The 16,382-nt window shown below is 35.1% G+C and overlaps 2 protein-coding genes across 3 annotated transcripts in view; both read right to left on the bottom strand.

Moving 5' to 3' along the window:
- Positions 1 to 16,382, bottom strand: part of LOC147836428 (uncharacterized) — a 719,152-nt gene that overhangs the window by 52,059 nt on the left and 650,711 nt on the right. The window lies entirely within an intron of this gene.
- The window catches only part of oca2 (oculocutaneous albinism II), a 178,881-nt gene that overhangs the window by 30,077 nt on the left and 132,422 nt on the right, over positions 1 to 16,382 (bottom strand). The window contains exons 22-23 of one of the 2 annotated variants that reach the window (XM_087257613.1): positions 16,078 to 16,171; positions 11,400 to 11,493 (exon numbers count right to left, since the gene is read on the bottom strand). The exons of the other annotated variant lie outside the window; for it this stretch is intronic. Coding sequence (XP_087113739.1) covers positions 11,400 to 11,493; positions 16,078 to 16,171 — 188 coding nt within the window. The remainder of the gene's footprint in view (positions 1 to 11,399; positions 11,494 to 16,077; positions 16,172 to 16,382) is intronic. 2 annotated transcript variants of the gene reach the window in all.

Genomic DNA, 16,382 nt, shown 5'->3' with positions numbered 1-16,382 from the left:
TAAACTAGTATCACAAAGCTAGTTTTTCTGAATGGTCAGAATCGCACATGTATATCACATAGAATAATTGTACTGGCTGCAGTCTCATTTTCTGCAGTCTTTTTGAGATCATAAAAAAAAGTGTCTAAAATGTCACTTAAAGTGACATTTAAATAGTAGGCAGTATTTAAATATTATAATTAAATAGAAAATAAGTTGAATAACTGCAAAAAGATCCACTTTTTGAGAAAAAACAACCACCCTTTTTACCAGGGCTGGCTACAGGCCTAAAATATCATATTGCATCAAGATATTTTGTAAATATTTGACTTTAAATAAATAAAAACTTCATTTATACAATTTTAAAAACCTAATTGTCTCAGGATTTAGATATTTGTAATTTCAGATTTTCAAACAGTTGTATCATAGCCAAATATTATCCTATTCTTATAAACCATGCATCAATATTAAACTTATTTATGTGTGATGTTTAAAGGTCATTATAACTAGTTTTGTAGTCCAGGGCCACATATTACATCTCTAATGTGGGGAAAAAGCAATGTGCACAAGGCAAAAAGAAGTATAAATGCAGCTGATAAATCATTACCATGAACAACTCTGAGTGCTTATGGTGTTCACTGCAGTGTTATTTTGATGCAATATTTACTTTAGTGCAAAAACAGTAACAAGTGCTTCCACTGTCATCATGTTTTGTGGTCTAGTTGGAACCAGTCATAGATCCATAAATGGACATTGATCGGTTATTTAAGGATGGTTTATACTGTACAGGTATATTCCCACAAGGCTCTCCTTTTGAAGGCTGCTCAGGTCACACTTGTCAGTAAAATTGTCAAGAGGCAGACTTATAGCCTACCAATAACATGTGGTGACTCCGTATAAAACAGATTTACAAGCTTTGCATCATTAAGGTTTTACAGCTGGTCAGAATATGTCTCCGTATGTCACTTCATTAATTCTGTAGCTCTCTCTGAGGGCTTCGCCAGAGAGGGAAAATGCCAAAAGAAGATGGATGTTGGAGACAGGAAAAAAGTGCTCACTATAGGCAACTCGCTCTGGTGTGGTAAACATGCTCTGTTTAAAAGCAGGTCCCCAAAGCCTTGGTCATTCTCACTACCCTTCTCACACTAAAGACAGAAAGTGATGGTTTTTTAAGTATATATGGAGGTCAGAGGGGCAAGGATGGAAAGCCAAGACAGTCACCAGGAACCAATATCGCCACAATTGGTTTAGGATAAGGTGACTGGAAAAGGGCAGAAGATTGACAGGGAATGACAGAGACGTGTGGTTTAATAAAATCCAGACTCATCTGAACACCAATACAAGACTTCCTGTTCCTTATAACTGGACAGATCATGCTAAGACTTTAGAAGCTACTATTAAGTTTAGATTGAATTCATCTGGCATTCAACAGAGAATGTGGTATCACACTGGCACACTGGCACACAGGTGTTATTTGTTGTATTTACCAGTCTCACTCCCGTCCACCCCACACGTCAAACACTTTTACTGAAAAGTACTGTAATGAGCTCTTGTAAATAGTCTAGAAGTCAGTGTGATGTTTGGAACAGTGTGTGTGTGTGTGTGTGTGTGTGTGTGTGTGTGTGTGTGTGTCTGTGTTTGCCTGGTTTAATTGCTGTCAAATTAGGCAATTTTGACTTTATATTTCTTGTTGTATTGTGCACAAGAAATATGTCAGACTACAGTACATCACCTGCGATCTTCAATGATGTGTGTGATGGCTTCAAAAAGACAGGACTAGCAACTGAATCTGGAAACTAGAGTGTAAACAAAACTCAAGAAAACTTCATAATGGTAGGATTTTTTAAATGATTCCAAAACAATAATTTCCCACTGCTTTTCTAGAAAAGAAATAAAACATATTTTTTGTTAAAGGCATTTTGGGGAATAAAGAACTCCTAGGGCTTAGGGATTTCCTCGATTTGACTGCTAACATTTCATGAATATGAAAAAAATAAAATAAAATAAACAAATAAATAAAAGAGGTACGATGGATGGATGGATGGATGGATGGATGGATGGATGGATGGATGGATGGATGGATGGATGGATGGATGGATGGATGGATGGATGGATGGATGGATGGATGGATGGACAGATGGAAAGATGGACGGACGGACGGACAGACAGACAGACACGATAGATGATAGATAGATAGATAGATAGATAGATAGATAGATAGATAGATAGATAGATAGATAGATAGATAGATAGATAGATAGATAGATAGATAGATAGATAGATAGATAGATAGATAGATAGATAGATAGATAGATAGATAGATAGATAGATAGATAGATAGATAGATAGATAGATAGATAGATAGATAGATAGATAGATAGATAGATAGATAGATAGATAGATAGATAGATAGATAGATAGATAGATAGATAGATAGATAGATAGATAGATAGATAGATAGATAGATAGATAGATTTATTTAGAAAGAAACCTGGAATGCATTCAAAGGTTTGAATCTCTGCCTAATTTGACCTGAACAGTACTGCTAAAAAAAGGCTTCAACATCATGCTTAGATTCTGAATAAAATCAAATGAGCCAGCTTCTCAGGTGATCTTGTTATTAAATCAGGAGAGGAACAGTTTGAGAAGCGCTCGTGGTGAAGCTCAGTGGTGTTCCATCACTAGTTTCTAACCAGAGTGCCAGAGAAAGTCTTCATTCCCATAGCAACCGGCCAATCAGCCAATTACAGGCTGAGCTGAGGACTTACCCATTCATCACAAAGTTCCAACCATCACAGGGCATACAAATGAAGCCCCAAAATGCAAAAAGCCAATATACTCCAGTCCAGGATTACATTGCAATTCATCTGCTGCTGGGACTTTACCTGGAGTGATACAGAAGCGCTTCAGATGACATTGATAAGGATGACTTGTATTCTATCAGTATCAAGCAGGAGGGAGGTTAATGATGAATGAGCAATTACTCAAACATCTGCTGCACCCTGTTTGTTTTCTTTGCACTGCCAAAAAAAATATGATCCCACGGGCAATTCCTTCCTCCCACAGCCACCCTGCTGCCACTAGTCCATCCCCATTTGGCTCAGCCCAGAGTGGGCCAGATGCTATACCTGCCTCAGGACGCTCCTATGGGCCCCTCCAAAGAGGAAGGAGGGATTTCAAGAGCACATCTCAGGAGTGAATGCACTGAACAGCTCTTTTGCTGAGCAGAGGTGCTTCATTACTGAAACAGAATCGGAAGTAAGTGGCAGCCGTTCAACTAAAAGTGAAGAGCGAGGCAGAATCTGGGGGTCTTGCTAACACTAGGATGGATTGGATTCACTGCCAAGATTAACTTGAATTGATCTGCCTTATCTCCCTGTCTGATGTGCCGTTTAGACTGAGCTTCCATTCCTCCCTGATGTTGAGCCGAGAGGCCTTATGCTCTGTCTAATGCCATTGATTTCTCTGTTTCAAGGTTTAAAAGTGCCATGGCCACTCAGACAGACAGGAAAAGGAGCTAGAAAATAGTAGGTGATAGCTTCCCAGTGGAGCTGGATTGTCAAGTCATGCAAAAATGCTGCAAGAAAATAGTTTAATGCACTGATACTGTAATTCCAGTTAGTTTTTTATCACAGTTCAAAGTAAATTCACTACTATGAGTACTATAAGGTGCTATATGAACCATTGAGGGTACAGCTTCACCATATGTACTGCAAGTTTTCACAAATGGCCCATTTCCACTGAGTGGTACAATACGGTATGGTTCACCTTTATCAGGCTTGCTTTTCTAAAGAATACCACTGGTACTTTTTTGGTGGGCGTGGTGTTTGACAGAAGGTTTCAGTCGACGTCAGTCTCGCTCGAGGAAATGTCAAAGCTGTATGAGTGGTTTACATATCATATGAGAAGCGCTTCTCGCAAAACAGATGTTTTATACACATAAATACTTGTGTATAAATGTTCATTACCAACCTTTCTATGAACATGATTTGATTATAACTGCAGATCAATGATCAATGAAGTGCAAAATAGCCTATTGTAACGTCTGCAATTATATAAAATAATAAATAAATACAAAATATATAAAAACACATACAGCCCCTTACACTCTCCGATATGTTACCTATTACAGAAAAACTACATACATCATACATTTAGTCCTTATTTGTGTTCAAAAACAACATGCAACATACGGCCCAGTATTATCATCAGCTCAGAAGTGTGTTATTTCAAATATAGATGTGCATTTGCGCTTTAGACGGCTTTTAAAAAAACTAGGAAGTAAAGGCTCTTCTTCTTGGCTTTGAGGCTGTTCATCAAGATGACGACAAGGTTTGCTTCAGCTTGGGTCGGCCATGGCTCATCATTATATGGATATGTTATTACTTTGTAATGTCTCGGCTATGTTTTTAAAAATGGTTGTTCCTTATGGTGGGCCAAAATGGACCCCAACCGTATGCTTTTTTTCTGACAGTACGAGTTATTTGATATGCCATGTCATTTACACTATATGAACACATGCAAACTCTCTTACGTGAGACACAATATTACAAATACTGCAAAACTAATTATAACTTGTCTATAACTTTGCCAATGACAACAGAATAAGCAGGATAATCAACGATTGTCATACAATGAATATTCTTTACTTAAATTATATTTATGACAATAATAATAAGCATAATAACACTAAAAAAATGATTAGTTGAATTAACATGATTTAATCGTAGCACCCATTAATATCTAAACAGATCAAGAAAACTTAAACTGCTGTGAATGTGTTATATGAACACAATATAAACTAGAAATTTCAACATGGTTTTAATAGGTCCATGTAACTTCTTTGCAGCTAATTGAATTAAAATGTTTGTGTTGTGTTTATCTGATTGAGTTTATTCTTAATCACCTAATGTCAGTAAAACACTCAACAAGATTCGTTCTTGTTACATCAACATGTTTTGGTATGGGGTTATTAAAATCTATTGTGTTGCTTCAATTAGGTTTGTCTTAGTTGGCAGCACTGACGTTTTTAACTTGCAGCCAGCTCGCTGTGATTTCACAAGATTACCAATATAGCTATATTGCCTCACATCAGTATGTCTTAAAGTATCTTTTTGGCAGTTAAGGTAAACCATGGTGTGGATAAAAAAACACAAATAAACATTAAATTATAACAAGAGCATTTTTAAATAACTTTTTTAAATCTGTAAAATAGTAACACAGAATAAAACAGCTTACTTGCTCTAGCACCCCATTTAAATGAAGTGTCAAAACTACTGTGCAGGAGAGCTTCTGTCCAGTTACAAATGTGCATCTTCTTCATTTAATCACTACATCAGTCTTGTTCAAGCTCATGCACCAGTGTTCATGTCCCAGTAGCTTGGTTGAAGGGAACAGTGCAAAAATGAAATCACCAACATGCAAAAGGAACTCCATGTGCAGTTTTGTTGTTGTCTCCAATTGACTTGTGCCAAGAAAAAGTTGTACATATATATGTGGAACACCACAACTGCAGAAATCCAAAAGTTCAGTCTGTAAAGCTAAGTATGCGTAGTGACTTCGTATGCGGTTTTATTGGTGAATATTGTGAACTTGCTTATACAGTTGGTGAATACCGCCATCCACCAACTGTGATGGAGGCACAGTCACTCATCAGAGAGAGTCATTCACATGAAGAGCTTAAATCTCATTCAATCAACAGTTTCTCATCTAATTCATTTAAATATTTCTTCATTTAGTTTTAATCAACTAGAATAAATCATTCAACAGAAGTAAACTCGTTCCTTTTCCATAAGACATATTAGTATTTTGCAAATCTAGCAAATTGCTTGTTGACGTTTTTGAGTGTACTATTATATTTCGCCACATCCTAATTCAATTTGCTGTAATTTGTATAATGCTTTCACAATAACTATTATTTACTATTACTTTACAAAAGGTGACCAAACACAAATCTAAGTATAAACATAATATGGCAATTAAACAGCATAATTAATAGCAATAGAGAGTAAACGCATAAATCAGTATGACCATTATAACCAAATTACAAAGTGGTCACATTTAGGAAAAAGCACAAATAAATAAAAATCTATATTAATACCTGTTTCTAAAGCTTGTGTGAATTTCAAAGCAAATCAGGCAAGTAGTATTTAAGAAAATCCATAGACACAAATTCCTCAAGGTATGGCTGAAAGCGTGAAGTGTCTTCATGTCTGGCTCTGTGCTAGGCATGTCTGAACTTCCTTTTTGGATTCAATATATAGCGAATGAAAGAAGCCACTGTCTCCCACCGGGATCATTTCACAGTCCAATCAGATGTGCATTCAAGTTGCTCTTTTTCACTATTGACCACCAACACCCCACAACTGGGAGAAAGCCAGATAGCTGCATGCATCTGTATTTGCATGGAAAGCACTTCCATCGAGCAGGTGGTAACAAGCAGGGAGAACCGAATCAAAAGAGACGGTGAATATCTCCGCAAGCCACTCACTGAGAGGTAATCAGCGTGCAGCTCCTTTTCCACATTCAGATGTATTTGTTGATACGCTAGAGAGTGCTTGAAATCAAGCTGTCTAAAGAGTCTCTCTAAAACTGGATCTGTCAGTTCTTTAAAAGAGAGCCATACTTGGGGATATTTTTGGAACATGATGAACATGCTCCATGTTCACTGATTTTAAATGGAACATGCAAATAACAGTGTTCAGAACACTTGGCTCACACACATAAAGAAGAAAGTTCATCTATTGTCCTTCTATCTAACTGTAGTTGTCAAGTCAACAATGATACTGTAGAACTACTGTTACTAATACACACATTTTAATGGAGAGCTATAGTTTTTCTCTCTATCCACATATACTCTACACACAGATGGGAAGTAATGAATTACAAATAATGTTTTTTCTGACTACTTTTTACTTTTACTCATAGCATTTGTATACAAATATCTGTACTTTCTACTTCTTGGGCCCATATCCAGCCCAGGTAAAAGGGGCTCAAAAAGGCAGTTATACGCCTCTTTTTCAATTTGATTATGAGATTTAAACACTGCATTTTAGCGACCTTATAAGCACTATGTTTTAGCTGAATTAGCATGTCGGATCATAACCACACTTTTTGATGTGTCAAAAATATTTCCTAAAAATTTAGAATAAAGAAATATGACAAATATTTCATTTTAAAATACAAATTTATTACATCATATTTTATTAGGGAAAAAAAACTTATTTTTATTTTATTTTTATTTTTATTTTTAAATAAAAAATTATAGCCCAGAGATGCCCAAACTACAAGACTACTGAGAAGAGGGAGAATGATGGGGATCGATTTGAGACTGTCATTTCTTATTTAATGTGACATTTTATTTGTTTGTTTTATTGTTAAGATACAAAAAAGGCTAACTGTAATTAAATGTTCCAATTTAAATAGTGTCAATTATTCAGATCAAGTTTAAAATGTTCATACTGTCACCCAACGGACTTTGGGGTTCTGCTTGACTAGTGTATTCAGCACTGAACTCCAATGTGTTACTGTATAAATGTGATTATTTATGTTTTATTTTAATTATAATAAAAAAAATATTGCATTAGTTAATTCGATTCAAATTAATGTTTTCTATTTTTGTTTAAATATTAGGAAATAAATTAAGAAATTACCCATGGCGACTTTAATTTATCTTTGGCCCATGGCTATCAATGATATTAGATTTTTGGCCCTTCATTTGAAAAAGTTTGCGCACCCCTGCTCTTGCCTATTGTAATATATTAGGCAAATAACAAACTGGCCAGTATCTTCAATACTTTCCTCAGACAGAATTTGGCCATTTGAATATTAAAAAATATTATTCATAATAATATAATAATAATTTAGAGCTTCACAATGTTTCTAGCCTCTCATTTAAAAGTGCTTCACTTTGTTATTAAATGTTTTCTTTAAAGAATAAGGTCCAATGTTTAAAATAAAGGTTAATTGTAAAATGTTTTCTCTATTAAAAAACAGTACAGTAGCGAAAGATGACTTTGCTTATGTCAGAATGTGTTTTCTTGCACAGCTGGATGTTTGATTCATGAAATTTAATTGTTAGCATTGGCCAAAACTGATTAGCTGAAGTCAAACCAGGATTCCGCTTGGTCTTAAAGCCTTTATCAATGGGTTGTATGGGACAAATTTGGGACCTTTGTTTCGGAACTCCCCCCTGGCTACGAGCCTGCCTTACATTTTTAAACCTTGTTACTTTTGTTTTTAATGTGTTAGGTGAAACCTATATAATTTCTTGTCTCTTTTTTTCTTTATAATTTCTTGACTTATTTCTTGCACAGTTTGAACGCCTTTTTGACTTAATCCTTTTTTTTTGTTCTTTGGGTTTTTTCAAACAATGATCATGCACTTTACAGTAGTTCATAAAACTTAAAAGGATGGCTAACATGGATGAGACAGTAGGAGTCAGCGATGTAAACATGACTGATTCCTGGGTAATAAGTTGTGTTCTGGTCTATAAAATGTTCAGTATAAATCTGGTGAACTATCCCGTTAATTGTTGTTGTTAATAAGTAATTGTTTAGCCTGCATATGTTTTAAATTGGCAGCAATTGCTTAATGAGCACAACTAAAATCATCTTTATTACTCCACTAAAGAAAAACAGCTGGCTAGTTTTTATTTTAGGGTGAACTTTCCCTTTATGTTGTGTTGTGTAATGTGAAGAGAAGGGAAAACATGGCTGGAAGCAACACATTGCAGCAGCTGCTCATGAACACAGTGTCAGAGTGTGCCCTGAAACAGAGCCCTTAAATGTGTCACTTAAGCGATCACTGGCCAACAAAACTGGTTGGAAAAAACTGGCAGCTTTCTCTGAAGATTGAGAGTACATGAAAGGCCATAAACATCTGGTCGTAAAGCTAGAGGATTGATTATTGTACCAGCGAACTCTTGTAATCCTCGCTGTTGATTATTTTTTATTCTTTTAAAACTGGTGTTTTAAAGTTGCTACTTTTTGTTTGGTTCAGAACTGCCCATTTCACATAAAAAAGAAAAACAAATAAATAAATAAATAAATAAATACTTATACAATTAAATAATAATCAGCTGAAGTTTCCTTGTCTGACACTTCAAATGCTTGAGCTCATTAAAGCAGGATTGTATGGAGCCAGATCAGTCTCAAAAATAATACATTTTCAAAATAAAATTCATAGATCCACAACACAATTCACATTGACAAAATAGAATTTATAAATTCAAATCACGATTCGAAAACACAAAAATCCCATTTGCAAATTGAAAACACAATTAAAAAATAAACAAATCCAATTCGGAAGTTCAAAACACGATTCAAAATTACAAAAATCCAAATTATGAATTCAAAACACGATTCATAAACACACAAATTCAATTCGTAAGTTCAAAACTCGATTTGTAAATACACAAATCCAATTTATTTGATGAAAGTATTTATGATTTTCACTTGTTAATTCACGATTGGGTTTACAAATTTACAAATTGAATTTTGTTGGTGAATTATGTTGTGCATGTATGAATTTCATTTTGTACATTTATTATTTTTGAGACTGATCTGACTTCATAGGATTGACTCTGACAAATCTTTATATATTTTTTTGTTTTGTTTTGATTCCTTTTTTTAATCTGCTGGTAAAAAAAATTAGTTTACAAAAATGCCTCTATTAGGATAATCAAAAAAAGCAACAAATACATTATTTATATTATAATGCATGTACAGTATTTACCAAGACACCTCTCTTTATATATTTCTTTTCCAAGTAGCTAATGACTTTTTAGTGCTGAATGGCTGTCCAGGAGTCAGGAAAATATAGATTTGATGCTAACATCCTGAATGTAATTCTTGTATTGCAATGGTGTAATGTAACCCAGAGCTCTGTCATCAAATCGTTCATTTGTATCTAATAAATTACAAATACTTTTGACATTGAAGAAAATCCTCTTTTGTGGTAATTAAACAGGCATGGAATTGGCTAGATATTCCAACATTTCTAATGTTTATCCTTTTAACTATATGATATTCCCTATAACAAAAAAAATTGTAAATTACTTTCACATCTGACTTCATGTGACATAGACTATTAAAAACAAAAAAAACTGTCAATTATAAATGAATTACAGTTTTTCTCAGTCACTTTGGTGCATTTCTCACAACACTATTTACATTTGCACAACATGCATTTCTCTAAACAATTAGTCATTTGTGCACATCCAAGTAGCAGTTTCTCATTCTTTCCAACAAATTGCGAATGCTTTTGGACACGCATCAATTGCTTTCATACAACTCTCTGCTGTTTATAACATTATCATTTGCCCATGTCATGTCAGTCAAAATTAACTAGACTTGTGGATGCTGAATAGTCATTCCATATAAAACTAATAGTCCTCATTTCATTACTTGAGTCATTACATACAAAAATGTTGAATTAGTTGTCACAATCTGTCAAGAAAATTTTATTCAAAAAAATTTCAATCTTTATTTTCCTAAAAAAATTCTTAAAAATTTAACAATTTGATGAATGATTTACAGACCTGTGTATATTATAGGTTCAATTCCATTATGTTCTGCAATATTGTTGACAGTTGTGCACAGCTCTGCCCGAAGGGAGTTTATGTTTGTTGTAATGTAATGTGTAATGTAATGTAATGTAATGTGTTTATTTATTTAGCGCATTTATTGTGTATGGCCATACACCCAAAGCGCTTCACAATCATGAGGGGGGTCTCTCCACACCACCACCAGTGTGCAGCATCCACTTGGATGATTAAAAAAGGGTGTATTTATTCTTTTGCACAATGCTGTGAATAAATTAGAATTGCAACGAGCATATGCAGTAAAGATGTGAAACATTCAGTGTCTTGTACTCAGATTCCTCACTAAATGCGGTGATGTCTAACTTTATTGTGGTTTTCAAATGGCTGTGCAAATAGTATATAGTGCTGTCTTGAGCATTTTCAGGAAGTGTCACCAAAATCTGACTTTTTTGCATTGAAAAAATGTACAGAGTAAACTGTCATAATGAAAACAGGACAAAGCCATTTGACTATCTTGTTCATAAACAATGGTATCAGGACTTTTCATTTTGATGATACTGACACTTTGATTGACATGAATACTTGCTTTTAAGGAATGAACTATCCATTTTGAGCATGTGACGCGCTTTTGCAGGTTATCATCTAGGTTTTGCAGTTTGTACTAATTGTTTTGAGAAATGCATTAACTGTTGTGCAGACATGCACTAGTGTTGTGAGAAATGCACCAAAGTGACTGAGAAAACTGTAAAATGGTGTGTTTTTGTCAAATTCAAGCAGCCACAAACGTGAATGGGGTTTAGATACATTTGGTCTAAAAAGAGCATTTAATGCTGCAATAAAAGGTGTTGAAGAACATAATTGTTCCCAATATAAATACCTGAAGAACTCCATGAAGGAAAATCCATAGCCGTGCTGTTCAGCAATCCCAGCACACACCACGTTTGCAGATGCTCCAATCAGTGTACCATTTCCTTTGAGAATAGAAAAAGAAAAAAATGAATGGCTAACTTAGATAACTCCAATAGCCTGAATAAACACAGACATTCATTTATATTTAATAAAAGAAAAAAGTTTGCCCAGTGAATTCTTCCATGTATACTCAAGTCTGCCTTAAGAGAGAAAGAGAAAAAGAGAAAGAGAGACAGAGAGAAAGAGACCTGGGAATGTGTAAATGTTTAAATAGCACTACATGTCCTCTACAAATATAGCACTGCACAAACACAGGTCTTTATAAATGAAAATTAGTATTAGATTCGGTGCAATGTGCACAGCAGATTTTGTTATGCTGATTGCAATTGAAAGTTCTCCACTGTGCAATCACTTCTGTTAAGAGTATTGGTGATGAAATGACTAAACTGCAGAGGTGATTTGGCAAGCGTTCTCTTTTGTAGTACCTGCTTTGGTAATGCATGGCACAGAGAGAGATTTCTGTCCCCACTCAAATCAGAGGCATGATAGCTTTGTGATGAAGGACAGAGGTCATCACTTCATCACTAACATGTCTAGAAAAATTTACTCTGGAGCATCTAGATGTGTTCTTCAATTTTCTTTCATACCTCTGATCCAAGTGGCTTCATCACATTCGCATACATTTAATCTCAGCCTACTTGTAAAACTGTCATATGTCTTTAGTATGTGGGAAATATCTGTTTTTGATTGTTGCCATTTGATATTCCTTCATTACTGTTGCTATATTTTGTCTTAGATTTTAATATGCAGAGTAATGGAGTTTAATTAAATGTACTAATCAATGTTTAACTATTATTTGTATATGTGTAATGCTTTATTTTGATGTAATTTTAAGGAGGTCTGTCATGTCTTTAATGGCTTTCAATAGCAAATCTTAAATCTTTAAAAAACTAATTTAGGGAGTGAAAAAGTATCTTATCTCTTATAAAGATTTTGGTAATGTAAGTATATAATATAAGCAATATACTATATAAGTATAAACTAAAATCAATGGGTGCTGGGGTATCAAAGGAAACGATGGAATGATAAAGAGGGAGAATGATAGAACAATAGGTATATTAAAGGTTTAATGGATGGATGGATGGATGGATGGATGGATGGATGGATGGATGGATGGATGGATGGATGGATGGATGGATGGATGGATGGATGGATGGATGGATGGATGGACAGATGGATAGATGGATGTAAGGAATGTAAGGATGGATGGATGGATGGATGGATGGATGTAAGGATGGATGGATGTAAAGATAGATAGATAGATAGATAGATAGATAGATAGATAGATAGATAGATAGATAGATAGATAGATAGATAGATAGATAGATAGATAGATAGATAGATAGATAGATAGATAGATAGATAGATAGATAGATAGATAGATAGATAGATAGATAGATAGATAGATAGATAGGCAAAATCTGCATTATATGTGTGTAAAGAATATGCGTGTTTGTGTGTGTGAATGTAATGTCTGTGTATGTAATATGAATGTATGCAATATGCATGTATTATAAATTTATGTAATATGCATTCATACACTCAGTTAAATTTATTATTTAAAAGAATCTTCTGCTCATTTAATCAAATATACATTAAAAGACTTAAACATTAAAAAAAGGATACATTTTTCAGTTCGACTTATTTTAAGCCACATTAATTACTAAGCACATTTATTTAAATTAATAATTTGGTAAAAGGCATTTATTAAGTAGTTATATGTACATACATTGTATGTATATATTTATATTTAATTGTGTGTGTAATTACATTTGTAATAAATTTCTATAATTAGTATCTAATATGTCGGTAATTTTTTATTGACCCATTTCTTACACCTTAACCCACCTTTAATCCTAACCATACCACCAAACCTACCCCAACTTAAGTAATAGCCCCATAAGTCTTCAGCAGCACAATAGAGTGGAGGAACTATCAATTTGTATGCAAAAACGAGTTAGCATTTTAGCAGTTCCAGTTCCCTCATCCCAAAGTCAATGGGTTTTTTAATGGAATTTTGGAGTTCACACTTAGGTATTGCTTGACAACTGTTAGCAGGTTTGGCATGCTGTCCCGGGAGAGAACCCTGAGCTCGGAGATAGTTGAGCCCAGGGCTCTCGCCAGGTCCATAGAGCATGAGAGGGGAGTACGAGATCAGGTGGTTCTCTTGAGCTCCCCTTTTGTAAAGGAGGAGAAAGGGGTGGATGGGGGGTTTCTTCGGAAAACGAAGATAAGGGAGTAAATCTAGCTAGGCTACTTATATTGAGTAAAGATAGATCTGATTGGCTAACTAATGAATGTGGTTGGGTGACCAGCTGCAGTCAATCATATCACGTGTTCCTCTCGAAATTAGTTTGGAAAACCCACTTAGTAAAATCCCTTAAATAAGGTATGTGGCAAACACAAACTCAAGACACTTTCACGTTTTATTCTACGATATAAAACACATCAGTTACATAACAATCTTGATTTTTAAAATCGGTCATGCTTCTTTAAAAAGATGATCGCTATCAAGTTGCTAAATGGGACTACAGGTGTTGTCGGAGACATTATACGTCATCAAGCAGATCTGGTCTGGAGCGCAGCTCGTGTGTTGGGCATTTGGATTTGTCTGTTATTTAGGTATTTTCATGAATAGTATTTTATAGTTTGTAGTATTTTTTCAAATTGGGAATTCATATTGTGTGTAGATAATGCCTTCACATGTAAAGACAGTCAAGACATTAATTTGTTGATCATTTATTCTAATTAAACGATATTATGAAGATATTGCTTACCTGTGCAGCCTCTCTCTTTCCTGCTCTCAGTAATGCAAACGTGTGAATACTATTTTCAATGTGATCAATAGATTTTTCGTATGTTTTTTCTTCATCTGAACACATTTAACTCTGTCGTAACTGTGGTATACACTTCTCCATAAAATGTATAGCAGATGTGTCTGTATTTGTATTTGTGTCTGTACTGCATTTTGCTGTACTTCGTGACATAAAAATATTATTGAATGTTGTTTTCTATCCGTGATGAACTAGCAGGCATTTGATAGACTTGTTCCTCACGCCTAATTTCTGTCTTCTGTTACTAAGGTAAGCAAGCTGTGTGCACACGAGCGATACACATATTTAAATATGTCCTGTGATATGTAGGCACATATATACATACAGTTTTAAAACTTTTACAACAACCATCAAGCAAAACATAATGTATTTCCCACATAAAAATGATCCAGGGCGAAGCAGAGGCACAGTAGGTAGTGCTGTTGCCTCACAGCAAGAAGGTCGCTGGGTCGATCCTCGGCACAGTTGGCGTTTCTGTGTGGAGTTTGCATGTTCTCCCTGCGTTCGCGTGGGTTTCCTCCAGGTGCTCCGGTTTCCCCCACAGTCCAAAGACATGCGCTACAGGTGAATTGGGTAGGCTAAATTGCCCCTAGTGTATGAGTGTGTGTGAATGAGTGTTTGTGGATGTTTCCCAGAGATGGGTTGCGGCTAGAAGGGCATCCACTGCGTTAAACATGCTGAATAAGTTATTGGTTTATTCCGCTGTGGTGACCCCAGATTAATAAGGGGACTAAGCCGACAAGAAAATGAATGAATTTTCATCCCAAAAGGCATGTAGGTCTGTATGTTTTTGCATATTTGCTTGTTTATAATATATAGCAGGTATTATAATATAATAAACAAAGAGATTACATCTCTGTCATGGAGCACATTTCTAAAAATGGGGTTGCACTGACGTCACAGATGCGTGCCTGTTTATTGCCTAACGTTAGCTTTTTAGTTTTTGCATTTGCATTTAAGGTCCAAAAGTGCTAAAAGTTGTATTCTCGTGTGAGGATTTTCTGGCTGGACAAAACGTATAAGTGTAATAAACAGTGTTTAAACACAGAGCTTATTATTCGCAATCTTCGAAAGGCCTATGGGAAAATCTTATAGGGATTTTCAGGAGGGAACCAGTTTTATGCTAGCAGCGGATTAGCCTACAAGGTGACATCATAGTTCCCCCACCCTATATGAACACAATAAGTACACTGTGTACACTATTTTTCTATTTAAACAATATGAATAAAACTTGTATAGTGTTGATACAAAAAGTTTTGTCCTAAAAGATGTCAGCATGATAACAAAACCAGACGCCTGCCTTAGCATTCAATGGATCAATACTAGAGCCAACATTTCTCCAGTGATTAGGCAGCAGCACTGCCACATCTTTCTCACCGTGTCCTCAGAGCCAAACAAGCAATGAGGCATTTTCAGATGGCCTTGTAAGCACACTACATTCCTAAATGTAGCGTGATCTATTTGTGCTCAGTGATGCTTTCAGTGTGGGTGAGGAAGAAGTGAGTGGCATTGAAAAAAACTACAGATTATTAATGGTGACATGATGTTATTAAAAGAGACCTGTTTTATAATTCAAAGGTCTGAGTTACTAGCATAAAACAGTGTTAGGTGGTGGCTTGTTGTGATTTGCATGAAAGTTTACAATGGTACTAAAGTATCCAGTTCATCAAACCACTTAAGCCAAGATTTGGATAATGGCAGGTTTGTTTGTATGTTTACACACGTTTATAATACAGAAAATATGTGACTGACCTCCAAGGCATGCTCCCATAGCCAATGCAAATATGAGAGGTTTGATTGGCAAGTTGACATCGGCATCTTGACTGAGATTTATGAGTACTGGAATCTGTGGAGGAAAAATATATAATTCCATTAGGCACAGGAACTTAGAACTCAAATAATAGCAGAATGTTATTGTCAACAGATAGCATTATAGAACATAAGAACAATGAAAGAATAGATAGATGGATAGAACAATAAAAAGACATATATAATGATATAGAAAGGAATAGAATGATCAAACAATATAACGGTAGAGCTATAGATTGACCAGCTGA

The sequence above is a fragment of the Danio rerio genome, chromosome 6, assembly GCF_052040795.2.
Source record: "Danio rerio strain M-AB ecotype USA chromosome 6, GRCz13ab, whole genome shotgun sequence".
Taxonomy (NCBI): Eukaryota; Metazoa; Chordata; class Actinopteri; order Cypriniformes; family Danionidae; genus Danio; species Danio rerio.
The sequence above is the reverse complement of the archived record's forward strand: the minus strand, read 5'-3'. Positions and strand labels throughout refer to the sequence as shown.